The 26,309-nt window shown below is 43.7% G+C and overlaps 1 protein-coding gene across 1 annotated transcript; it reads right to left on the bottom strand.

Annotated features, from left to right (window-relative positions):
- Positions 1-161: 161 nt before the first annotated feature.
- LOC142968031 (inositol-tetrakisphosphate 1-kinase-like) lies at positions 162-25,527 on the bottom strand. Its single transcript, XM_076107744.1, has 11 exons — positions 25,347-25,527; positions 24,730-24,880; positions 21,384-21,408; positions 14,405-14,530; positions 11,590-11,707; positions 5,335-5,433; positions 5,081-5,121; positions 4,648-4,813; positions 3,361-3,428; positions 3,116-3,278; positions 162-2,948 (listed from the first exon to the last, which is right to left on the bottom strand). Exons 2-11 carry the CDS (start codon positions 24,822-24,824, stop codon positions 2,626-2,628), a joined length of 1,224 nt encoding a protein of 407 aa, XP_075963859.1. The 5' UTR covers positions 24,825-24,880; positions 25,347-25,527; the 3' UTR covers positions 162-2,625.
- Between the last annotated feature and the right edge of the window lie 782 nt (positions 25,528-26,309).

The raw sequence follows: 26,309 nt of genomic DNA on the forward strand, positions 1-26,309 counted from the left end.
TGATCAGAATGAAGATTATAGTCTCATGTAACAGTTGTTAGGCGTGGGTTATTAGTCCCTCACTGTACTCAGAGGTAACCTAAATAAAACACTGGCCAGGACAGCATTCACCCACAAAGTCAGTTAGGAAAACCAAGATGAATTAAATAGGATTTCACATGTTCATTTCGCCTTGTTGGTTTGGCCATTTAATTAAAAAAAAAGGTCACAAAATTGTGGATTCCTTTCAATTACAGAACCGATACAAAACATACTGTACGGATGTAAGCCTCGGTATATATACATACATACACGTACTGTACAAGACACCCAAGAAGTAAACATCCAGGTGGAAACTGGGAGCAGGACAGTCTGGGTTGCAGAAATGACCAAAGGTAGGATTAACCATTTATTTCCCATTTAGAAGCACAATAAGGAACAACATAGGACACAAGATATAGTGGTGTACACAGATATCAGCCTTTCCAGCGTTAACAGCGCTCAAAGACGCCCCTTCTTCTAGATGATGAATCTGGGGGGGAAGGATGTGAAAAGTTCCCCTGAATCTGCTGCATTACCTTTTACAGTTGTTGCTTCACAACACGCTCAAGTTGTGGGAGATTAAGACAGGGACAACCAACTGCATTGTGGGAATATTTCTCACAATATGATGTGTTCAGTGAAGGCCAACTTTCAGAACACCGCTGGTATTCTTTTGTCCCAGAGAGATGCTGGTGAGATGGCTGCGCTGACACTATCATTTAGGATCACAGGGCGAGCAAGAGGACAGTCGGCTCCCTCGGATACTGATGGAGGAAAGGAAACAGCTGGAAGGAGCTCTCTGGGACAAGAGAAGAAGCAGGCTCAGGGGAACGCAAACATCTGCAGGTTGGCACTCCTTCCCACTAGATGCTAGAGGGAGACAACAGCATTCAACCACGAGACTATCTGTGCCTTTGACACCACCGGTACAACCCGACCCAGCATTTTACTATACCTCTAGTAAAATATCCACTGTTTGTTCAAAAACATCCCAGTGCTTTCATTTCATTTATATAAAACCTTTTCCCCATAAAATCTCAATAAAATAAAGTTGCTCTTAGTAGATATCAGGACAAAGATATTAACAAAATTGGAGTAAAAAAAAAATCTCACAGTGAACATTGGGAACAAGATCTGCACCGTCTCTCCCTCACTTCCCCTCAGAATGATTTGAACATCCGACACAAATACAGCAGCTGGAACAGGAGACGGGTCAGAGAATTTAAGCATGAAGCAAATGAACCGACTGGACTGAAGGTTTCTTCACTACATTTTGTAAGAAAGTGCTGTTAGAGTGAAACTAAATCAAATGATAGACACAACAAAGCTAAACAAATTCCTTAATCAGCTAGAATTGTCATTTAATGATATCAAAATAATACCCAATAATTAGATATTCAAAGACACATTTTACCTTGATTTTAGTGGAATAATTGATTCTTTGATTAACAATTATCTTATTAACACAGCAGCCCCACGTTTTTTTTTTTTTTGACAGGTCAAGTTGGCTTCAGGAGAGTAGTTTGCTCACATTAGATACAAGCATTGGAGACATGTGGAGAACTGTGTCCGTTTACAGAGATTACAAACCCACGAAGTGACGAGAGGAATCTCACAAGATCCCACTGGAATTATGAAACATTACGGAATTCTCTGAAAACCACAAACGGGAAAAGGAATGTGATCCTCGTCTTCCTGCACCGGAGCAACTCAAGACTGGTACTCTAACAAGGACGCGGTTTGTTTGTTGAACACCCGATATCTGACATACGGTAAAACACCCAAAGACCGACAAACATTGGTGCGACAATCAAAAAATAAAACTTGGTCACATGGTCATGGAGATTTACTTCCTTCTTTTGAACCTTCCTACACTTGAAGTAAATTTGATGGCACTCGGAGAAGTATACGACTTACCCGTTTGTGTAAACTAACAAAACCCCAAAACTATCTCGTCATTCATGTTCAGACTCTTTTATGTCCTCTGCCGACGTCAGTTGGCCACGCTCACATAGCAGCCCGGGATCAGTGGCGTAGTGTTCAAATGCCCAGCCACCGGCTCTCCCCGTCACTTTGTGCAGAGGAGTCAGTGGTATTGATCAGAATACAAACACACATCACTGGCACGGTCCGTCGCAATGTAAACGTACCTATGTGTATGTGTGAGTGCATTAATGTGTGCGTGTGTGTGTGTGTGTGTGAGAGATACAAGGGATCATACATTGCACGTCTAGTGGCACATCTTTCTCCAGTCCTGATTCAGCCATTGCCATTAGCTCCCTCATCTGGACCCTTTCATTACAGAGAACTCACACAAGAGAGAAAAATAAAATCAGCTATTAGGCAAAAGTTCCCAAAAGTTCACATTACAGTACTGTTAAGTCTCAGTAGACGAAACAAAAAATACAAAAAGGCAGAGAGAAAAAAAGCGTACACTCAATCACCATCATTTTCAATAACTATATAGGAAAAGGTTTGTTTTTTGATTAGATATATTATCATCATTAACATCATAATTATTATGATTATTATTCATTATTATTGTCACCATTGTCATCCGTTTTTTTTTGTTCAGGGATCAAACGGAGTGGGGCAGGGAATCAGTCACTGGGAGGAAGCCTTGGTAGCTATTGTGGAGACACAGTGCTGCTGGAAGTTGGGGGACATGGCGGAGTTGCAGCCCAGTCTCTGACGGGGGCCCTTCAGCCCGCCGTCGCCCTCTACGATCCAGGGGCTGCCGCTGGCCTCTTTTCCCAGCATGCTGCAGCAGCCGGGGGCCGGCGGCGGGGCGGCGTTGGGTACCGTGGTGCTCACCGGCAGGCCTTTGGGCTGCTCGCTGGCGGGGGCGAAGTCTGGGTTGTGGCTCTGAAGCACGCTGGTGATGTGGTTCAGGAGGTCATTGAAAAACTCCGGGACGCCCTCATAACCTGAGAACATTAGGGGACATCAGTCACTTTAGCTAATTACGCCTATAAGGGTTGTGTTCCCATTTACATGCAAGCTGTTTTTGTATACATGCATAGTATAGTTTATTTACTAGACTGATGCTCAGACTGAAGTGCCACTTCACTAGTGGATGGGAGGCTGCACCTACCAGGGAATGCATTGATGTCAATGACGGCATGTTGGCCCGTTTGGTTGTTGATGATGACGTCGATGCCAAACAGGGACACGCCCAGCGCCTGCCGCAATGACCTGGACAACTCTCTGATGACGTCATCGCTGGGTGGCTGAGATACTCCCTCTACGTTCTCTCTCTGAGGATAAAGATACAATATTAAAGATCAGCAGCAACAAAACGTCACACGGGACAGCAAGTCTGTGACACTGTGGACGTACCGTGGTCAAGTCGGAGGACGACTCTGGTTTTGAAACATTGTGGCTGTTGAAGAAAATTGCTTTCCTGTCTGAAAAGGAGGCAGGGGAAAAAGAAAAAGGTGAGGTTGAATATTAAAGAGCTTTGACTACACGCTTTCCTAGCGCGGTCATCTATGTACATTTCTCCTCTCTGGCAGCAGGTGGCAGCAGAACGTAACTGGTTACACAGTGCAATGAGGCAACCAGAGCTTAATTCTAGTCTTTATTTACTGGTTTTAACACCTGGTGTAAAGAAACAGAAACCCTAAACCAAACCACCCTGGTGTGAAGCCTCGACATTCAACCCTCTCACCGCGTCATGTTGAGTGCTCACTTACGAACAAATCAGCATGCAAGTTGTTTTGCTCGTTGGGACCGTGGGTTTTCATTGAAGCAGTGATGAATGTGACAGCATGAACTTCTGAATTTATTGCCCCTTTTTTCTTTGTTACCATTGCGATGATTAACTTTAGAGAGCGTTGGAGGGAAGGAAGAGGGGAGGGGCGGAAAGTAAATTCCATCACTGTCCAAATAAATTTGCCCCCTCGGCTTTGTAGAGGGTCGTGGTAATGAAGTGTTCGTTCCCAAGCTGGATGAACAAACAGCAACTTAAGGAGAGGAAGGCTGGATGAGACAGAACGTCTCTTACACTGTTATTTTAAACATCTAACTCCTACCCCTCTTTATCTTCATACCTCACTCTTTCATCCGGCCTTCTCCTCCACTTAGAAAAGCCGATGTATGGCTCCGGGCTGCAGAGCACATTGGACTAAACGCTGTGCAGATGGAACAGTGTGGCATGTTTCTTTATGCGTTTGACAAGGGCTGTGCTTTTCTGCTGCACCGCTCAGCATTCCCGGCTGAAGGCAGCGGTTCTCTCTGCAGCGTAACAAAAAGCAGTCTACTACACTGATGGCCAAAACCGCTTTGCATGAGGGCCTCTACTGTCTCACATGCAAATACTGGAGTCATTTGTGCCAGGGGACAACCCTGTGTTTAAAGTTGCATCATGGGTAAGGCTTCCGACATGTTTATGGAGAGAAAACACCACTCCTCTTTATATTTTCAACAGGGCAAACCTCAATTGCACCATGCTGCATCCCTTAAAAGGGTGAATAGGTCCAATCACAGGGGCTATAAAGCCATTTTATGAGCTCTTTCATTGGGTTATTTGGAGAAGCCGTGCAACTTGTACAGTCTGTCCAGTGTGCCAGCCCTTAGATATCCCTGCCTGTCTCTCTCTCTCAGCCTGTCTGTCTGTTTCCTCACCTGCCGGTCCAGCAGGGAAGTTCTTCAGTGAAGGTCTCTCCACCACGGTGTAAGAGTCTCCGACCACAAACACCTTGTAGAGCACTGCGTTGTGGTTGATGAAGCTCTGGATCACACAAGGAGGCTTCACGTCCTTCAGGTCCTCTTCACTGAAGATTATGGCCATCTGTGGACAGGAGCACGCCGAGTAAACAAACGACACGCCTAAATATACTCATCAAACTAAATAGTTAATTCCTAACTTAATACAATACAGTGAGTGTGGAGGAACGAAGACTATTTGGCGAGCCTGACAGGGGCATCGATTTCAGCTGACGAGCAAAGATACACGACTTACAGCACTTTATCTGATTTTGTTGTTCAAGGTGTTACTGCTCACACAAAGCAAACTGTGGAGGGTGTGAGTGACCTCGCAGCCCTGTGGGCCTCTTACCTCGTGGGAGTTGGTTCCATGAGCCACCCGTGTTTTGCAAACTGAAGAAAGAAAGAAGGGCGAGAAAAACAGAGAATTAAGCACGGAAACCTACCGTAGTGCAATACTGTGACGCACAAATGAAATGAGACACAGGTATACAGTTTATACAACAAGATTTCAAAGTATAATGAGTGGTTAACAGTACAATATCAGGTCTAGGTAATGTATAGATTTAGGTCCTCAATATCTAGGGAAGAGAAAAAAACACTTACTGAAGGGGAATGTGAGTCCTTGCCTCTTGATATGCTCCAGCACATCTGGACTGCACTCTGTGTTCAGGACCATGAATGGAGGAGAGCAAATCCTTACATCTGATAAAATGAGAAGTAAAAGAAGGTGGAGGGAACCGGTAAAGTTAGACTCAGAGACTCCGTTACAGAGAACAAACGTCAGATATTTAGTTAGTCATCAGTTATATAACAAAACAAAAAAAAAAAAGTCAACTACTAACTAACAGCAGAGGAAGAATACGCAAACTTCATCCAATGTGCTGAAACTCTAAGAGCCGGTTAAAATAACACTATCTTATAATCTTCACGCGTGTTGTCGACCCAAAGCTTGTCTGGACGCTACAGTGACTCACTATCGCCTCCCGAGGAACAAGTATGAACACAAGTAAGTGGATATCTCTGCAACACAAGACAACATCGTCCCCTCTTCACAGTCTGTTGATTATGGGAGTTCATTCTTTAAATGTTCCAAAACTAAAATTCCGGATACATCCTACATACAGTAAATTTAAAAATAGGGTTATTGTCAGTCTTCCTGGCTCTCTGGACAGCAGCTTAACTGGATGGTGACCCATGTTCCTGCATACCGTCTCAACTGTCCAAGGTACCTTATGTTATATGTAGTACTCTTTAAAATAATAATGCTGAAATAGCAGCACTTGAGGCTATTCATTCTGTCGCCATCCATCAGACTGGAGTCTGAAAATAATTGCTCAACATGGGGAGCAGATGAGTCGCTCACATTTGTAGACACACCTTATTTAATTTGGCCCAAAAGTGATATTTATATTTCATCCTTGCGACGGGTTTAGACAACAAACACGGCAGAGGCCATCTGAGGCCTAGGGGGACGAATGACTCCTGTTCAAATAAATAAAGCAGAAAGCTGCCAGGCCCTTCTGCTCCTCTAAAAACAGCACACACACACCCACACAGGAAAATGCTGAAATACAGGAAGACGCACAATCTCATGAGGAACTATAGACAACAGGTCAAACCAGCCGAGTACATTACAGCATTATCAGATCCATCACCTGACTGACGGCTCACGAGACGCCCAAACAGCAAACGAAGCAAATAATTAATTACAAATAATTGAGGCCGGGTTAATCACTCAGCCTCTTTCTCCACCATGTCTTTACATCCCATCATGTTTGTTTGTTTCCATGATATTTTTGACATCACATCCTGTATACGACTGAACACAGCAAACATCCTGCAGCTCCGTCACACTTCATATCAGGGCTCAGGATGCATCTACGTCACATCTTCTGTCTTCTGTAATGTCCCCTCTACAGTAGGTACATGGGGACGATTAACCAGCTGGTCGGAGATATCACCGCAGGAAATCAGTGAGGGGGGGGGGGGGGGGGGGGGGGGGGGGCACACCGAGAGCTGGCAAAATGCTAATGACAAAAACACAATAGAAACACGCCGGTCATTGTGCGCTGTGGGCTCTCTGCCCCCGCTACTGCTGAGGTCAGGAGAATCTCATTTGCCTACATTAACTCCAGTGCTGAGTGTTGAACTCTGGGTGAGATCTACAGCTCCCACAGAAGCCAGATAGTGCAGGCGCACACACACATAACTTTTGGGGAAACCCCACAATGAAAGCTGATGCACGAGGCAAAAAAGAGATTTTTCAAAAGCCCCAAAAGTAATCTCAGAATCTCCAACATCAAACTACAGAGCAGAATCCAAGAAGATCTGCCACAACTGCTGCCGAGTAGGCTGATAAGGCCGCACACATACAGTACAGTAGGGCAGTGTTAAGGGTGATAAAATAGAGACTAGGGCGACGTATCATTAAAGAGGAATTCTGGACTGGTTTTGGCCATCATTCCTATTGGTAATAATAATAATAATGTACGAGAGCTGTAACAATTAGTCGATTAATTAATTGGCAGAAAATTAACCGGCAGCTATTTTAATAACGGAATAGAAATTTCAAAGACTTCCTGGTTGCGACTTTTTAAAATGTTTTCTTAGTTATTTATGAAACTAAACTGAATATCTTTGGGGTCTCTTTTGGGAGTTTGGGACAAAACAAGCAATTTGCAGACGTGGCACCGGGTTCTGGAACAATATACTGCCACATTATAAACAAAGTAATTCATTAATAATGGCATATTATGTGATAATAAAAGTAACCGTAGCATTGTTAAAGCCTTACAATGTGCTCTAGTTAAGCGCTGAGACTGGGGAATGTGGCGACATTGCTAAAAATAAGTCCAACAGGACAACGAAAGTAAACTGTCGGGATTTATTTAGGTTTTAAAGAAAAACCAACGACAGCCAAACCTGAAAGAGAAAAAGAGGAAACTGTAAAACTGTGACATAAACCTTTTCACTGCTCAGAATCTATAGCAGAGTAACCTTTTATCTATTTTACTATCGATGTTATATATATTATATGATGTACACATTTATGTTGTTGTAAACAGAAATCAGAGTTCATAGATCGACATCTAGGATCAACTAGATACGGGATTATTATTGCCTTCTTCAGGTACTCTCTCTTTCGCTTTGACCTTATTTACAACCCGTCTGATCGCCCGACTGTTGCTGCAGCAATGTTGTCATGTTTCAATGACTTTGTTGAGTCCAGTGCTATCACAGTCAATAGAAATGATGACCCGAGACATAATAACCTGGAATAACCCTTCGAGTATGCACAATGTTGCTGTGCCCTAAGGCTTAAGAATTGCTCCACTGCAGCTGAACATGTGCTTTGACCACATTGTACAAAACTAATTTCCTAATAGGAACACTTTTATTTTCCCTTCAAAAAGGAATACATCTGCATGTCAATCTGATCCGGCATGGTTCAAATGTTTCTATTTTTTGCTATTACATGACGGATGAGCACAGAATACTCTTCTTCTCTCTCACAGGCAGTTACTTGTTCTGCGCTCTATAACCTTTCAATGTGCAGCCGGGTCCATTCCAGCAACAAGTCACTTTTGCCTGTAGGGTTACCCATCAGTCATCTGTGCACTGGTTACAGCCACGCTCACCACACTGCTGTTATTTCACCAGGACGAGAGTAGCAGCATAATGTCTGGTCGGGAAAATATCCCCCGTTACATCACTGAGTTCCCAAAGTCTGATGCAGCTAAATTTTGTCGAGCAAAAAAAACCATCAAAAATAATCCAAACCTTGTCAAACGGAAAACATTTCATGCTCCAAGTTCAGGACTTATAATAAAGAGACCGAGGAATGGTGGATAAGAGAGCGTGGCCAAGTTTGTAATAGCATGCGAGCTTGGCTCTGGTTGACGCTTTCGGGCTAACGGGGGAAGAGAGGCGGGTGTGGAGGATCAATCTCTGGCTCTGTCTAAACACTGCATGCTCACAGCAGACCCGGCGGAGCCGAGGACGACGTTTACGGGACTCCTAAGATGAGACGAGATGCTTTTTAAATGTCATTATCCAGTTACACTGCTTTTTTTTGTTTTTATCTCGTCGGGACATCCGCTGCACACACGCCACCATCTGTCTGGCCCGTTACATCATATTCACGCATGCAAATAAATTAACTCCAAACTTCGAGGCACCGACTGGTGAGCCTGAGAATGAACAGAGAAGAAATGTCTGAACAGACTGTTATACCACCTAACATTCAGATCATATCTTCCCTCTGGTTTCATGCAGAGACTGACACGGTGGTACATTCAGCTTCATGAAATGTGTTGTTTAGGTGGAAGGCTGAACTCTTCTGTTGCTATTTAGAGCTTGTTTCCTAGAAACCCCAGCATCCTCTCTCTGCCCCCACCCCCCCAGATAAATCAGCAGGATTTTCAATATATCAAATTGAACTCCAAACAAGGCGCTGGAAGAGGTTTACACTTCAATTACAATTATGAATCATCTATCTACTTTGACGAGATATTCATCATTTAATGATTGCGAAAATGCACTTTCACATACGACAGGCTGGAAACCTGTGATCTAGTCGGGCGATCCCGTCTGCCTACTTGGCTCGTTGGACTTGGACGAGTGCTTGGGTCTTAAAAAGGTCTGCGTTTGCCTTTCTCATGTTGCAGCTATGATTAAATATTGATCGCTTGCATAAACACTCGTTCAGTTGGTCCTTGCAGAGACCTAAAGATAATATGCAAATAAGCCCGAAAAGGTTACGGTTTGATCCAGAGGAATCCTGCTTGTATTCAGAAGAATCCTTTCACCCTGAGCCGGAGAAGAAGAAGCTTGAGGGGGGGGATTTGTTTTATACAAGAGTTGACTTGACGACGGTTTCTGTCTATAAAAACAGTCCACGATATCTAAAGTCAAGCATACACAGGAACCAGTAGAGTCCACTAAGTAACGTAAACAGTTACCTTTCTCTGGCTAACACAGGAATCACAAAACCAAGTAGGACAACAGAGCAGCGCCAACAGTTTCAATCAGCACGACCATGACTCAGTGACACTGATCCATTAGTGCTCCGGCTATTTTCCTATTAAACATATCAAGATGAGTTGACTCTTGTACTGAAGTTGAAATCCATTTAAACAAGTGAGAGTATAACAGCTAAATGCACCGCGACTGGAGCTATTCAACAAGGAGAGACCACTCAAGTGATAGAATAAGGTTTCCAGAGAAAGCACAAACACGCCTCAAGTGCTTCCTTCTATTGAGTACTATTCTGAGTAATGCAGACTTAAGCATGGTGAGCTCCCTGTGGCCTTTAAGCACTGGGTTGCCTTGGCAGCTGCTTCTGGACTCCATGGCCTCTGCTGATAAGGAGGAGGAAGTGGCTGTGTCTAAGAAAGCTAGGTAGACTTTCCACACTCTCACACTCTCCCCTCTAAACTTATACCAGTTCTCTCAGTCCCTCTGACTGAAGAAAGTCCATTTCTCATGAGCCTCGTGCTGTTTTTCCGACAATCACAGTGGCGTGGTGAAGGATTATAATGGCTTACATGCCACGCTTGTGTCTAAACTAACCACAATTGTCAGGGAGGTTTGGTATGAAAGCCTGAGTGTGAGCAGAGAGCACCACTAGCATTACTGGAAGCAGAGTGGCAAAAAAAAAGAAAAGAAAAGAAGAGCTTCCTATGAATGTAGCCAGTGAGCCGTCTTCCCCCTCAAACCTAATGTAAGACAGAGCGACGCAGCTTATACTGTTATGCAACAGCCATCACGTCTGTTTGGGTAAAAAGACGTCTTCTCGTGGTTCTATTTTAAGACCTAATGACACTGCCGACATGCCGAAATGCCGAAATGCCTCTGATCCGTCGCTCAAAGAGTCGTAGATGATCAGTAAAGTAATACTTAAAAGGTTTACATTCCCCGCCATGTACGGGGTTAAAGGAAATGTGGATGAGTCACAGGTGTGTTTACAGTGCGTGTGGGTCGGGAATGTGTTCCTGTCGTCATTGCCTTTCTCCGTCTGCAGCCAAAAGATATCTCTTGCCGATTAGTTTATGGTCTCTGTGACAGAGGAAGGTGTTGGACCGACTCGGAAGCAAATTCTGATCCATCAGCGACAAACCTAAAAACGGAGCCAAGTTTATACTGGGGTCTGGCAGGGGGAAACGGAGCGGTGCATTTGTCGCGTGAAAGCGAGGAGAGAAATTATGACATCAGCTGGCAGGAATTAAACATCTGCTCGGAAGCATCGAATAACATAATTCAAGAGAGAGGCGACAGCGCTGTCATAAGTTATCCATGTGTCCCCTCTGGAAGGGAAGAGGAAAGACAGAGAATCTGCAGTTACCACGACTCTGCCTTCTACCTTACGCAACACGTCTAATGATATTAAAAGGGACAGCGTCCATGAGATCAACAGTTCCGTTATTACATTAGACAACTTCTGGTTTTATAGAATATTGAGGACTGGGAGAGGAACAGAGATGTTAATAGTGTTTAACTCAAAGCCTGGACACACAAATTCAGTCTTTGTATACGACTGAATTCATTTAAGATACGTGTACCAAAAAAAAAAACTGTAAAATTGCAAGTCTTCAGAAACAAGTGGTGCTGAAAGCTTGGTGACGAAGTAGCTGCTTGCGCGGACGGTCGCTCACCGGACATTATGCATTATTTTCAGTGGAACCTATTTGGACCATCCACTCTCGTCTCACAACGGACTGCAAACTATGTTGAATCCCAGCTAATATCACACCTTTCCTCCCGTTCTCAGCACAGGTCATTCATGAGTCAGCAGTTTGAATTTGTGTGTCAAATTTTACCAAATGTAAAAATGTCACCAAGTTCCGTGAAACATCTCACCTTGCATACAGCTCTCTATCCTGTGGATGAGTTGGTAGGACTTGCAGCGGTCCAGCAGGGTTCGGATGGCTGGGAGGGGGTCCAGGACGATGGTCTCAGGGTGGGCATCGATGTAGTCCTGAAACACACAGACGCAAACATTAGAACGTTTTTTTATTTACATAATGCTTACAGATATATTACATAAAATATGCAAAAAGGAGGGCTGCACACCAGCACACTGCGGCTTTACACCACAAAGCAACCGTCTGCCATCACACAAGCACAAACACATCTATACCGATCGGAAATGTTAACACATCAAAGTGGGCAAACTGCAAATTCAAACGCTGAGTTGAAGGGTCAACACGCCTCATTCTGTATATGTTTATGAGAGAGAGAGCATGAGATGTATGCCAGCGGATCTTTGGAGGTTACATCACTACATCTCTGCGTGGCCGGCCGTTGGGTCAGCGCGAGGTTCGCTATTTTACATAACTACACTCCCCATCTCTCCTCTCGTCGGCTCTGCTCTGGATCTGTCCCGACACCACCTACTCTCCACTTTGCAGCTCTCCGTGCTCTCCGCATTTCCATCGCTGCTCTGTGGATTTCTCTGCCAACCGTTCCTTCCAAGCAATTTGTCCTGACTCACAAAAACGCTCTCAGGTGGAGCTGGCTGGCCGGCACATCACACAAACAGCCAGTCACATCACAGCACCGCTGTCATACACGCTTGCGTGAAATTAACAGGCGGAAACGTCAGACATTAAACACGTACAGCTCACACATACACTAATTGACGCATTCAGCATGTAAATGAATGTTTTTGTCCCGACACGGAGGACCCGTCTGTGGGATTTGCAGAGATCCAACGGGCAATGCTGATCAAAGCCAGTTCAGCGGTTATGTAAAGCAAACGCGCTTCCGTCGAAAAATAAATCCAGACTAATCTTCCAGGAGTTTAGAGGAATACTCTGCTGATAAGGACCGTCACTTTTTTTTCTTTTTGAATAATAAACGCATTCAAACACAGTGAATGAGGGGGAGGTGAGATGGAGACGAGCGCTGGCTAGCAGGTGTTAGAGAGGAAAAGAGCCAGAATATGGACAGTAGAGGATCTGTGCTACTGGTTGTAAACTATGTCTGAGATGCCACAGGCATCAAAACCTGAAGTGGAAAGTAATTTTAAGCACTTGTATGACACACAACCAGATGGGTGTGATTCACCACATCAGCTTGAGTGACATAAGTACCTATATGGCAGCAAGACAATACAAAAAAGATGGATCATCACTGCACCCATAATCACGCAGCTCAAGAAACATCCTCATACTATTTGCACCAGGTCTGCTGTGCACACGACTCACACCTCAGGCCACTGAATCACCAGAGTGCAGCCCAGCCCGACATTTTGTTTTGAATACCGAAGTACTTTAGTGTGGAAGGCTTATTCCCTTCATTTATGATCAAATCTGAGTCATATTAGAAATGCGCCTATGCTTACATCTCAACGAAATCAGGTGAATAGATCAAATAACTGTAACAGCACGTCTTTGTCTTTTTGTGTCTCTGTGTGTGCTTGTGTTAGGTGAGGCTCTGAGGGTAAAAAAAAAAAACTTACGAGCTGTAACCTATGATTCTGAAGCACACTGAAGACACACACTTTATCTAAAGTGCTCTTCTGTCACACAGACCTTTAGAAAAAACAAGGTGTGTGCATATGCTTCAAAATGACCAAGGGTACCATAAACGTGTGCAAATGCATCCATGTGTTAATATATTGACCAGGCTCTGCTGTGTAAGTGATTGCTCCACACTGACTTCCTGTTTGTTTTTCCTAATTGAGCAGTCAGGAGGAACACGTTGACAGAATTGCATGACGTTGATCATGATTACAGCTCCTCGGTGGGTGGGGGGGAGTGAGTGAGTGAGTGAGAGAGGTATGGTGATACAAAATACATTTTCACACGATCTATAACGCTGCTAGATTAATGAATACACAGACACACACACCAGTTTTCTGAAGTGTGTTCACACCGTCACATTTGGAGCTGTGACCTGCGGTTTCATGTGAGATTTGTCACATCAGGAAGAACAAGAATAGCTCTTAGGTAACTTAAAGTGACCCACCATATGATTAAATATAGTTGCTAATGCCCTTAATGTTCCTGGAGCTAAGTGAAGGCTCTTTGGTCTCTGGTATGTTTACATGTAAACACAGAATTCTGTCATCCATAAATGTTTATTGCCTGCAGTGCTGCTGTGCTACAGACAACACTATCTAGAGCTCATTTCAATTGTATCTGAAGAGCTTGGCTAAAGTTCCGTATCATGATCACTGGATCATGTACATGTTGTGTGAGAGATAAGCGCTGGGTATCATTTGAAACGCTTCTTTACAAAACATTGAGAGGTATGAACATGTTTAGCTACGAAACCTTCTTCATGAAAACTGAAGGTAAAGTGAAAGTTCTTTGATATTAAATGTTGTCTCAACACAAGCAGTGATACAAGAAATGTGCCTCAGTAACATAATAATAAAATAAAATAGGATATAATAAATAACTAAAACAATCTAAAAAGTTTAACAGGAACTACTTGGTCAACGAATACGTTAATGAATAAAACATTTTATGATTTTTTATACCTGGTGGGTATAAACACATGTCGGACAGTGACAATTATTGAGGATCAATACCCATCCCTATGTTATTCTTTTTTAAAGATATTTTTTATACATTACCGAGTCTATGTAAATTGTTTCGTGATGTACTGGTGTTCATCACATACCTATAAATACTAATAATGTATACATAAAGACAAAGATGCATACCTGTACTCTTTGCACCAGCAGCACAGCCTGAGAGTCATTCTGGTCAGCCTCCAGGATGAGGTCAGTCAGTTTGTGGATTATGACATCCAGAGGACCCTGCTCCTCCAGAGGCTGGCTGAGGTCCAGCTAAGAAGGGAAGGACAGCCGTGGGTTAAGGTAAAAATAAGATAAAGCACTCCCACACGCAAGTATTCATTTATCATATTTAGAGATGGTTAACCAAGGCAATCATCCATAAAAAGCCTTTTTTTAAATTTAAAAACAGCCAAGAGTGTCTCTTAGCTGCAAAGCCATCCCTTTTGTTACTTACGGCAAAATAAGTCACGTATTTTCACGTAATGCCATGTGGCTCTATTTTAAATCGGTACTTCTTTAACGTTTAAACAAAGTACTATGATAGTGTTGCAACTCTCATTTCTCAGGCAGTTTAGGGAGAAAACGGTAAAGCCAACAGTACACTTCGCACAAAATCAAGAACATGTTCTCACAAGCAGTATGGCAACTTTTTGACCAAAAGCAAAATCCCCACAGCTTGTTCAGGCCTCAAGTCAGAACTTGCCAAAACTTCCCCACGTTCTCCTTTACCGCCCCTAAAGTATTGTGGCCTGCAGTTGGTTAACAAAGTCAAAAGATGTCCCCTATACGTACGGTTTAGTCAAACCACATTCCTCTTATTTGAGGTTAGTTCATCATATGAATCGGGCATGCGTCATTACACAGCACAGCTTAGGTAGGAGGCAGTACTGGTGATGAAGTCTAGGATGTTCAGAAATTACAAACAAGACTGAATCATAGCTGCTCCTGCATGGTCTTGTTAATCAAAGCAAGCAGTACAAGAAAATATATACACTATATAAAGTTAACAGCAGAATCAAAAAAACTAAATAGATCAGGGTTTTTTTCAGGCTGAAGGATAGCTTTTTTGAACATGATGGGAGAGTACTGAACATCAGGAGGGAATGAATGAACATCAATTTCAGAATTCATCAATCTGCCATTGCCCTCCTCATTTATACCTGTAATCTGTCAATAGACATGAGTAATCTCTCCACCCGATCCCATAATTCTTGCTTCTTTGGTTATAAAACAGCATTGGGACCGATGATTCTAAATCATCTTCTTCTATTCATAGCTCTAACTTTGGTGCAGCCAGAGTTTATGTTGTATTTGTTTTGAATTACACCATCAGGATTTATTTCTGGCGTCAGCAATTTTACTGTGAGTTACAAACTTTCTCTTCCTCTGGCCAGGCCTCCGGTCTGAGCACAGTCAACAGCCTCTGAGCATTCGTTTAAAGTTTACCGCAACCGAAAGACTGACCAAGTAGTTCACAAGTAGTCAAAGCAGCTCTCCGAGTGCGATATGATTTATCTAGGTCAGCGCTTGCACACACACAAAATGCTAGGCTGTAGCAACCAATGTTGCTTCCTCTGCTGATGGCGGAGTCCAATTCACAAAAGGCCTGTATTCTGGCTGAACGTGTCCAGTTTGATGCAACAAAGGGAGTCGAGTTAGGTTCGTCTGTAAGAGACGAGACAACTTTCAAAGTTAGAATACGCAAGGTTGTGCGAAAGGACAGACTGACTGTTAGAGAGCCCGATACAGAAGCCTTCGATACGTGGCTCGGTGTACCATTACTGAATAAGGCCATGAGTAAAAGTATATCAAGAGACAAACAAATCATCACAAATCCTTAAGCTACATTTATTCTAACAGCGTAGAAACACTGTGATAATCTAACAGCACATTATGAATATGTGAAATGAAATCACGGGACTAAGACAGTGAAACTGAAACCAGAGCAAACACTGTCAGAAGGAGCCAATTGTGTCGGTTGCAGTGCAGCTGTTGCGTAACACAGTCACTAACCCATTAGCTAATCAGCAAATGGAGATCACCTGATCATTCCAGACAAAAGACAATTCAGCAACACATGTGCAAATAAGCCAGAGCAGGGCAGGACCCCACACTGTCCTTTGTACTGTCCAGACAGTACGTGAACCGAGAGGGGCCACACCTTAGTCACACTGGTGACTGGTGTGGATCAATGCAGGATCTGTAAAAGTGTTCTAGTTTCAGTTGGTTTAGGGTTGGCCGCAATCAACCTGTCAGTTCAGCTAACATTTCCTGGTTAATAATTATGAGAAGTGTGATGGATAGATGACTAATTCGCGTACCCTTGATCCTGCCCTAGAAGGTCAATTGCGCAGAGTTGTAAATCTGTTAATCATCAGTTGACTAAGACACCATGGTGTTTACACGCGGTTCATAAGGAAGAACAAAATAGTTTAGGTCCTACTCACAGTAGGGCAGACCATGTATTGATAGAAATGTATGTATGTTTATTGTACTCATTAGAGTCTGATATATGAGATATATGCACCTTTCTATGTCGAGCAGGCACAATCTATACTGCACATTATACAGTATGCTTAAATGCAAAGAAAAGGCAACACACACCCTGTAATGTGCAAGTCTAGCCACATTTCGTAAAGAGCTCAGTATGCACTATACATCAACACAGCATGTCTTTCCCTGCTGATATGCTGCTGGCTCTCATTCCCCATGCTCCATTCCTCCTGCCTGTAAAAACACGTACGTCTGAGTAACAGCCCAACATGAGCTGCAAAAATGTATGCAAGGCAACAAGGATAAAAATGTACAGTGACTCTAGCAGGTTTGCAAGAATTGACACATCAAATATGTACTACACAGAATATGTAATGTTGTAAAATAGTGCAAAATATTTCTGTCAAAATGTTAATTAGCAGCCGAAGCTACTGGAGAAGACAGTGATGATTTAGGATTTAGACACTAGACGATTGTAGATTAAAAACATTTGATGCACTGTTGGGAGTCATTGAGAAGTACTCAACAGGCAGTTTTTGGAGTTGATATCAACCAGTATGATTACATAAACTACAAAGCCAGGTTTAAAAAAAAAAAAAAAAAAAAAAAAACTGCAGATGTTTTGGTGACTCATTGTACGCAGCAGTCCAGCTGGTTTATCAGATATCAAGTGGCAGACAGAGGTGTGGCATAAGGCAGATGCATAAAACACAAACATGCAGCTATGACCTTAACAGCACCGTCATGGTAAGTCAACCCTCATAAAATGTGCCGTCACCTGCGGATAACCTATTACTGGCTCTACACCAGTATGAGCAGCGGCGGGGACGGGGCCTCGGCGGCGGTGACGGGGCCTCGGCGGCGGGGACGGGGCCTCGGCGGCGGTGACGGGGCCTCGGCGGCGGTGACGGGGCCTCGGCGGCGGGGACGGGGCCTCGGCGGCGGGGACGGGGCCTCGGCGGCGGGGACGGGGCCTCGGCGGTAGTGACGGGGCCTCGGCGGTAGTGACGGGGCCTCGGCGGTGGGGACAGGGCCTCAGCAGTGGTGTGAGGTACAGCAGGTCGGTAAAAAACCGCAGCGGGTGCTTTTCTGTCTCGCTAGAGCCGGGTGGGAAAGGGAATGTGTCTGTACTCTGCTGAGGCATGGCTTTTAATCTCTTGCTTACACAACACAGAGGGCCCGTCCACAGCCCGGCCCCTCCACAGCCACAGGACTCTACATCGTGGGGGTCAACACCCACTGGCAAAGACGCATCGCAGAGGATGACGCTCTCCTCTCCCCGTGCGTAGACGGAATGACATCCGCTTTAGAGCTCGTCCAAAAAAGCCAGCAGTAAAGTCACTGATGTCCTGCTAAATGCTAAAAGCAGAAATGTCAGCCGACTTCTTTGCAAGTCCCTCTGGGGCAGAGTGCTCGCAGTGGGCCACGGCGGTGATGGACAGCATAGAAAACATGCAGGATCGTGGAGGGAGAGGGTAGGTCAGGGCCAATATATTTTCAGCTTTGATGTGGCTCCATGGTGGGCCCAAGCGATACACCAGAGAAGCAAACAGCAAGGACAGAGCTCCCATGTGTACATCAGTTTTCAACATAATTGTGTACAAATATGGTGAACACAAACAGCATCGACCTCGTGTTTGCAGCAGTTATTTGTCTCTGCATGGTGAGGTGTCGCCGTGGAGCTGCTTCATCCTTCAGAAGTCTCTTTCTAGTCGTACTAACCTCACCTGCCTTTCGCTTTGTTGTCAGACTATCCCAGAGTGCAGACAGACATGTGATGAATGATTTATTTAGTATGGTGTCGGCACTCTTGTCTAGTGTAAAAGAAACATGTGTCGGAAACAAACTGCGGCTGTTGGCCACGCTTCACAGACAGTACACGAGTAAACATTAGCGGGGATCGTCAGGACCGGGAATCTCCACCCAAAAAACCCCTATGGAGGGTCAAACTGGGAGCTCATGAGGCAACTGCCCTTCACCTTCAAATCAGATAAATCATGGGGTATGAAAAACAACTTGAAAAGAGACGCAAGACCTCTACCAGGTCTATTGAGAATGGCTGAGGAATAATAATAATAATATTCAGGGAGATAAAGGAGTCACGATGGACTTCATCTTGGTCAAACTGATCAATATATTATTTATTATCATCTCCACCCTGTATTCAGGACTCCAACAATAACTATCTACTAACTGCAAATATTGCCCACCAATCAGCTTTCTTTGGATGGTGGTCCACTGGAGGACCAATAAATACCATCTCAAGATAATCTCTCATTTGTCAAGCTCCAATTCAATATGTGGTTGAGATCCAGCAGAATGCCGGATACCAACGTTAAATTCCTAAGCACTTACCATATAATAAAAAACGGAACTCGATAACTTTCTATGAACAGCCCACTCAAACGATGGCCATTTGCTGTGATGGGTTTCCTCTCGCAGAGCGAATATTGGCTTCCTCAAGGCCGAGCCCGGTGAGTTAATCTCATCGGCTGTGTGATTCAGACGAGATAATGTACAGAGCACCTGGAGGACGGCTCTTATGAGCTCAGGGCTAAGGGGTCAGTATTGATGAGATGCTGCAAAATCGCTCGGAGGAGGGAGAGAGGGAGCTCGGAGGGATGAAAAGGAGAGACAAGGTGAGCGTGATAATGGGTTGCTTGAAAAAAACCAAAAAAAAAGAAAGAAAGAAAGAAGAAGAGTTAGAGTGGAAAGATGCTAGAGGCGAAAGGAGCAATCATGAAAAGTCAAACAAAAGAACCATCTGTTCTCCTTCAGTTGTCAGTCCTGATGGGTATACATGTAGATGGTTTCCCACACTAGAAATGGAAATATAAAATGAGCTCCCTGGGGCTGCCAGATTTAGCAAAGATCTGTTCACACAGGGTGACGTCATAACCACTACCAACCCTCTGGAGGATCAACTCTCTCGTGGCAAATACCATATATCGCTGAGTGCAATGTCAAATATCTATACGTCATTTCGACTTCTTTTTCAAAGTTTTGTTTTAGTAGATCGTAAGTAGTACGGCAACTGACAATTTCTTTTATTATCTATTAATCTGCGGATTACTTTCCTCATCAACTGATGAATCATTAGGTCTAAAAATGTCTGACAATAGTGAAAAACAATGTGAAACCCACAGGTTCTTTCAGCTCTAGTACCAAGATATCATTCCAACAAAACTGTGTTTTCGACAGAAATGAGCTTGAAATACAACTGCAAACAACATTAACTATTGGTTTATTCTGACAGAAATAGCCTGGGATAAACTTATCCTTGGATATCCATGGTTGACTTTTTATCGTCAAGATCAGCTGGGCTGTCAAACCACAGGGACAAGGTTGGTGATTCAATAAATGTGCAAATACGTTCTACTCCAGCCTTCTAGAGAAGGTTAAATGGACTTGATATCCACATTAACGGCACCACTGCCACCACTAAAGCTTAACTAAATGAATAGAACATGAACACTCAAAATGAACACCTAATCTAAATTTAGAATAACGTTTCAAATACATAATCTTGCATTAGACATCGCTTCACTGACTGCAAAATAAGAGTCTACGGTAAAGTCTAAGGGCTGCTGGGCTCTGACTTCACTAGTGGAATGAGAGAAGACGGCTTTGTACACAGACTTGTAGAACAAGGACAAAGCATTACAACAGCTTCCATTATCTTCACTTGTGAAGCAACCATGACCATACAGGAACCGACTGGCAGCAGACTCACCGGTGTGAATTCAGAAATACCTCTGGCTAAGTAAACTGAGCTGTCTCAATTGGCAGCGACAGCCAAGCTAAAAGGAAGGAAAGTTTCTGCTGATTTGTGTGGAAGAAGAAAAAAAATCCTCAGTGGGCAACAGGTAGTCCTGGAGAAAGAGTTATGAGGAAGGCCAGAGGGCTGTTCAAGTCCCCGGGTTTCCCCCGAGCTGTTTGTGAGGTTCCACTCTCCCACGAGGGACTGAATGCACAGTGGGAAACAAAGCCCTGCTTACTTTGGGACTATTCCCAGGACAAGGCTCTTTCTGGGTGTGCTGCTATCGTTAGCACAGCCAGAGAAAAAAATAACCTCAAAGCAAAGGGGGGGGGGGGGGGGGGGGGGGAGAAACACCCCCCCTCTCTCTGCCTCAGACAAAAAGACAAGAGACAGAATTAACAAAAGAAAAGCAGAGTGAGAGGCTGAGACAAAAGGTGGGACGATTTCCTCCACAACCACAGAAAGCACTTTAACTGACAAGTACTCAACACTGAGCTCCCAGGACCGAGTAACAATTGTTACTCTGCTGCTGTATGTGCTGTGTTTACATACTCCGTGTAATGTGCTGTGTCCGATACCCATTAATGACAGCAGCCGTTACTTCCCTGGGGGCCACACACACACACACACTCAAACTATAGACCCTCACAGAATGAATAGCCACTGTCCCTCTGACAGACAACACCGTTTACAGAGCGGAGGCCATATTGTGCCGAGATGAATGTCATCACAGCTTAAAAAAAAAAATCAAAATGGCCCGATGATGCATTCAGACTGAAAATAGCAAGAATGTGAACCAAACAGGGATAACAGTACATTTTACAATGACTGACTGCAAAAACCATACAAAAAAAGTTTTCGTCCACTTACCTGAACAACTTCTATTCCTCTTTTCCTGAAAAAAAAAGACAAAAGTAAGGGTCATTAATTTAACCAAAAAGTGTAGTCAGTCATAAATAGACACGGCCATGCATCGAAGGTACCTCAGCTACAAGCTGCAAGACATTATGTATATATTTACTTGCATAGTGAAAGTGACTATTTTTTACTTTCATGTAATAAAATACAAGCTTTGTAAAACATGTCTTTGCATCAGTTGCCCTCACTGGAGTCATTCCCTTTATCATCCATAAGGCTGCCTTCACACCTAACCAGGTGTTGCAGCGACAACGCCGGAGTCCTTATTCTACTGTTAACAAACAATACTAGACTTTTGGATAAAAAAAAAAAAAATCAGTTGCTTGGCAACCGGCAGAGGACTACATGAGCGGAGTTGTTGGCAGAGGTGACATCATGACATAGTGAAGCTCACCACTGCACACATGTGGAGCCCAGCACCACAACCACCTCAGCCTGTCCAAGCCCAGTGTGTTTTTGAGCCAGCAGCACCATGGTAACCGCGGTGCATCCATTCACCGCTTCACAACAATGTGGATATTTAATACTGCAGCTGGCGTGTTTCATGTGGTGTGAATGGGGCCTTTTAGTTCAGTCCCATCTCAGATATGGAGATTGTCTGCTCTCCTATACTGTTACACAGCCAGCAGAACAAAAAGGGGATGAAGGAGAAGACCCAGCAGCAGAGAAGAAGAAGGCCAAAGTCAGAACTTTTTGAACTGGCTTGACACACAAGAATATAGACCAGACACTTTTCACTACACCATTTCTTACTAACACGCAGTATCGTATATCCATTTAACTCGATCACTCATATTGTGTAAGTGTGGTCCACCACTGAGAGACAGCATGTGGTTATAAATGTGGATGTATTTGAGGATGTGTTGCCATGTTCGAGCACACGGGGGTCAGATAATGTGGTCCAACCAGGTGAAGCAGCAGAACCTGTTGGGGCAGTTAAAACTTTGTCCGTTCCTTGAAATCAACACGATCCTTTCTTTACATGATTTTTTTAAAGTGATACTGGCCACAGGTTTTAAATAACAGTCTTCCAATCACTGCAGTGAATGGTATCATTTGGGTGAAAGACTACATAAATACAGTGGGCGTACCTCTATATAATCACGTTACACTTGTTGTGCTAGAGTGGCCTTGCCTTGACAGGACTAAGTAACAATATTTTCACTGTGTCCAAAGACGCTGGGGCTGGCTGTTCTCGAGGGCATTGCTTCCCCCCCCCCAAATCAGGTATATGAGAGTCAGTAAGAAGCCTCTAAATTGCTGTGCAAGGCTGTGGGACACAAACATAAACCCAAGTGGCTTTGACCAGCAGAATCCCTTCAGTCCAGCTGGACAAGACAGGCCAGACTCCACACTGAAGCACTCAGTGTCAGCTGCATGATGAAAGAGAGAAAACCTGTTCAGCCACTCTCAGAGTATCACACTGGCCCATTCTGTTAAGGTGATAATACGGCCTGACAAGTAAATAAAAAAAAATAAAAAAAAAACCTGCTCATATATATCTGTTCAGTAAAATCAAGGTGCATGAAATGAAATTCAAAGAGTGTGATGTTGCCAAAGAAATCATTAATTTATAAATAAAACGGACACACCCTCAGACAGGTGTGCCTCCAAAACAGGGAAACTACCCTTTAAAACAGGAGCCTCACATAGGAAGCTTATTTTAGTTCCATCTTTGCTCTCTAACATGGTTTATGATCAGGGATGTGTGTGTCAGGACAAAGGAGAAACTGAAGAAAGGTTTCAGTGGCTGACTGGCGAAAACCAGTCATGCAGGTATCATATACAGTACATGATACACCCACATTCACTATTCATTTATAATTTAAATGGGCGAGTATTTGTTGTTCCGGTAAAAGGCAATTAATTTGACTTGATTGTTTTTCACAAATACCACTTCTTAACACTTGGTCCCTGCCCTTCATATCAAACAGGGGTTGGCAGGATGCAGGGAGGGGGAGAGTGTTACTTGAAGGTTTATGAGATTAAAAATGTTTTGTGGATTACAGTGTGGTAATCAGGTTGCTGTGAGAGGCAACAACCCTCATGAAAAAGGTAGGAAGTAATTGCCTGCTATAATGAGCACTGACAACACACCTGACCTACCACGGCAGTCTTGCTCAGTCACACGACTGAAGACGATAAAATGATTTCTCCACCGTCATCGTTTGTGTTTACAGGATAACTGTGGCCCTCGCACAGCACAGGCAATTAAGCAATGTTGCCATAAGAGATGATAAGGCTGCTGCCATACGATCCAGTATACTGTGAAGCAGCTATTGTAAATCTGTGAGGGAGAATTCACTTCTCCTGAAGTCATGTCTGCTGAGAAAATCCATGCCCTACTTTGTAATACCTTATATAACAATTGACTTGGCCTCAAGAAGGATGAGCTACAACAAGATAACATACATACGACACTCATACAGCAGCCCCTCTCAAGGCTGGAGCCTTGCTATGGTCAAAATACACCCTTGAACCAATTCATATTATGACTATGCATTTGGACAGACACGTTCCCCTTTTTGGAGATAAATAAAACGTCTAACAACTAGAGACAAAAAGCCAAGACTGGTCTGTGTGATATCACAATCCTCCAATTACAATCAACAGAAGATACTGTAATGGTCAACAGTTGATTCTGTATAATAAGAGCACATATTCTGGTTTAGATATGTTGTCAACAGGCCGGGGTTTCTTTCTTTTTTTTTTTTTTTTATTCAACAGCACATGCCTTACAGTTTCATGCTTCAGGACAATTAACGAATTAATAACACCCGTTATATCTGCTTGTCCTGTTACACATGTGCCGTAGGCCACTAAGAACCATCATACCCACACACGTTCCCTCTTCCCAATGTCTCAACAGGCACCGACTCACGACATAGCAAACACAATCTAATACATTAAACTGACTTCTGCTAAGGCATGCTTACATATTTTATTATCTCGTATAGAACGTCTTTGCATTACAGCTGAAAGAACAGAAGCACAGCAGCCACAGGCCTCATCGGCTATGCTTTAGTAAAACCTCAAATGCTAAACAGACAAGGATGCTGTATATAAGTATGAGCGAGAAAGTGCCGCAAAACTGCAACTGGGCTATTCCCTGTAAGAGGAGAACAGATAATAATGAGTCCCATTTGCCATAGTTATTAAGAGGAAGTACAGTGCCCGTCAGTACATCTCTTAATTCCCTGTGATATCAATTGAGGAAAGCCTACTGTGTGAATGTATCTGTTAGTTGGTCTACAATCACTTGACCTGGATACATTAGATTGGTGTTATAGCCACATACCTGCAGAGATCAGCAAATGCTTGAAAATTCAGCTTCTTCATCTTCTTCTCGCTGAGCCAGTAGCCGACTCTCCGTCCTTTCAGGAACGTCTGCATCTCCACTGTGCTCCTGGTCCTTCTCCTAAGGTGAACGGTGTGACTGAAGACTCGACCTGGACACAGGCACAAACCAGGAAACCACACTGTGACGTTAGTCTCACAACAGTCAACAATGAGCAATGAAGGAAACACTCGGGCTCGCTACACGTTACGTTACTCACACACAGCCTGAAGGCCACATTATCTGGTTTCCAAACGTAATAGTACAGTTAACGTGGTCCAGCATCAGAACCACGTTAACTGCCACCTTATGCTAACCTCAGCAGCTAACGTTAGCTAGCAAGCTGGGCAGTGACAATCTGCGAAGCTAACCGTTGGCATGCAATTAGGAAACGTAAGCTAGCTCGCTAACAAGGTTGACCAACGTTAACCGGCAGAACAGATTCAAACCACTTCCAAATATCCAATGAGTTAAAACTAACTAGCAACGGGTAGTTAGTTGGCTGAAAGATGAATCAACTGTCGTAAAGGTGACTAACGCTACGCCAGAGAGGCTGTGGTGAGCTAGCATTCACTAACCTGCGATTTTACCACAGCTCCCCCCCCCCCTTTGAATGTGTGTCCTCTTCAGAAAACTAGCTCGGACAGCTTCCCATTGTCGTCCCGTCCGGTGGAGAAGGAGTTTTCAAACGAGGTGACAGATGACAGCCGGACTCACGTTGAGATGTTCCTTCTTCAGTCTGTAGATTGAACTGCTCACACCCAGGAGCCAGGAGATTGATGCTGCCTTCAGGAGCCCCTCGGAAAATAGCATTGTCGAATCACAGTCTCTTCTGATTTCACGTGAAGCTGTGCTTTAATCATCGATTCATTTAGGAGATTGTTTTCTGTCAACAGTCCTAATCCAGATATATATCAAATGTTTAGGGAACTTTAACAAATGGACGAGCAAATACTTACATTGGATAGGATGGAGCAAGCAACGTTTGGCGTTATTGCTGAAAAACTGATAGTTGTTTTTATTTATATATTATATTTTAGTTTAGTTTATTGATTAATCGACTCATAGTCTCTCTTCTACACAAGTCAACAAAAGCACGAAATGAAACCCAGAAGAGTGTTGTACATTTAGATGTATAATTAAGGTGCTGTTGATCAGTTGTTCCTTGATAGACTTTAACAGCAGCATGTGTTTCATTCATCATTCAAACTAAATATACTGATTAAGGTGCCCACAAAATACCAGTAGGATTATTTTTCATTTTTGCTGGAGACCCAGCATTCTTAGCTCTGTCCCTGCATGTTAACCACCTCTTTGGGCTGTTCATGGTGGTTCGCCAATATTTCCGACAGCCTTTAAAAGCACCCGGGATGCGGTCAGAGAAGTTCAGCGTGTTGCCTGTGAGCACTGCTTCACTGTCTGTCAACCCAACCAACCCAATACATGAAGAATCAAGAAAGGTTGAGGCAAAATGCGGATCAGGGGTTTGTGAATGTGTACACAAACTAACTTTAGTGAGCACAATGAACTGACCGTCTATC

The sequence above is a fragment of the Anarhichas minor genome, unplaced genomic scaffold (assembly GCF_050575085.1).
Source record: "Anarhichas minor isolate MPS153535 unplaced genomic scaffold, ASM5057508v1 ptg000040l, whole genome shotgun sequence".
NCBI classification, from domain to species: domain Eukaryota; kingdom Metazoa; phylum Chordata; class Actinopteri; order Perciformes; family Anarhichadidae; genus Anarhichas; species Anarhichas minor.

Excerpts from the sequence above, each read along its gene's own strand:
- LOC142968031 (XM_076107744.1), bottom strand. The coding sequence starts at position 24,824 with ATGCAGACGTTCCTGAAAGGACGGAGAGTCGGCTACTGGCTCAGCGAG. Across the intron at positions 21,409-24,729 it reads GCATTTGCTGATCTCTGCAG|GAAAAGAGGAATAGAAGTTG; the intron begins GTATGTGGCTAT and ends TTTTTTTTTCAG. Across the intron at positions 5,434-11,589 it reads GATAGAGAGCTGTATGCAAG|ATGTAAGGATTTGCTCTCCT; the intron begins GTGAGATGTTTC and ends TCATTTTATCAG.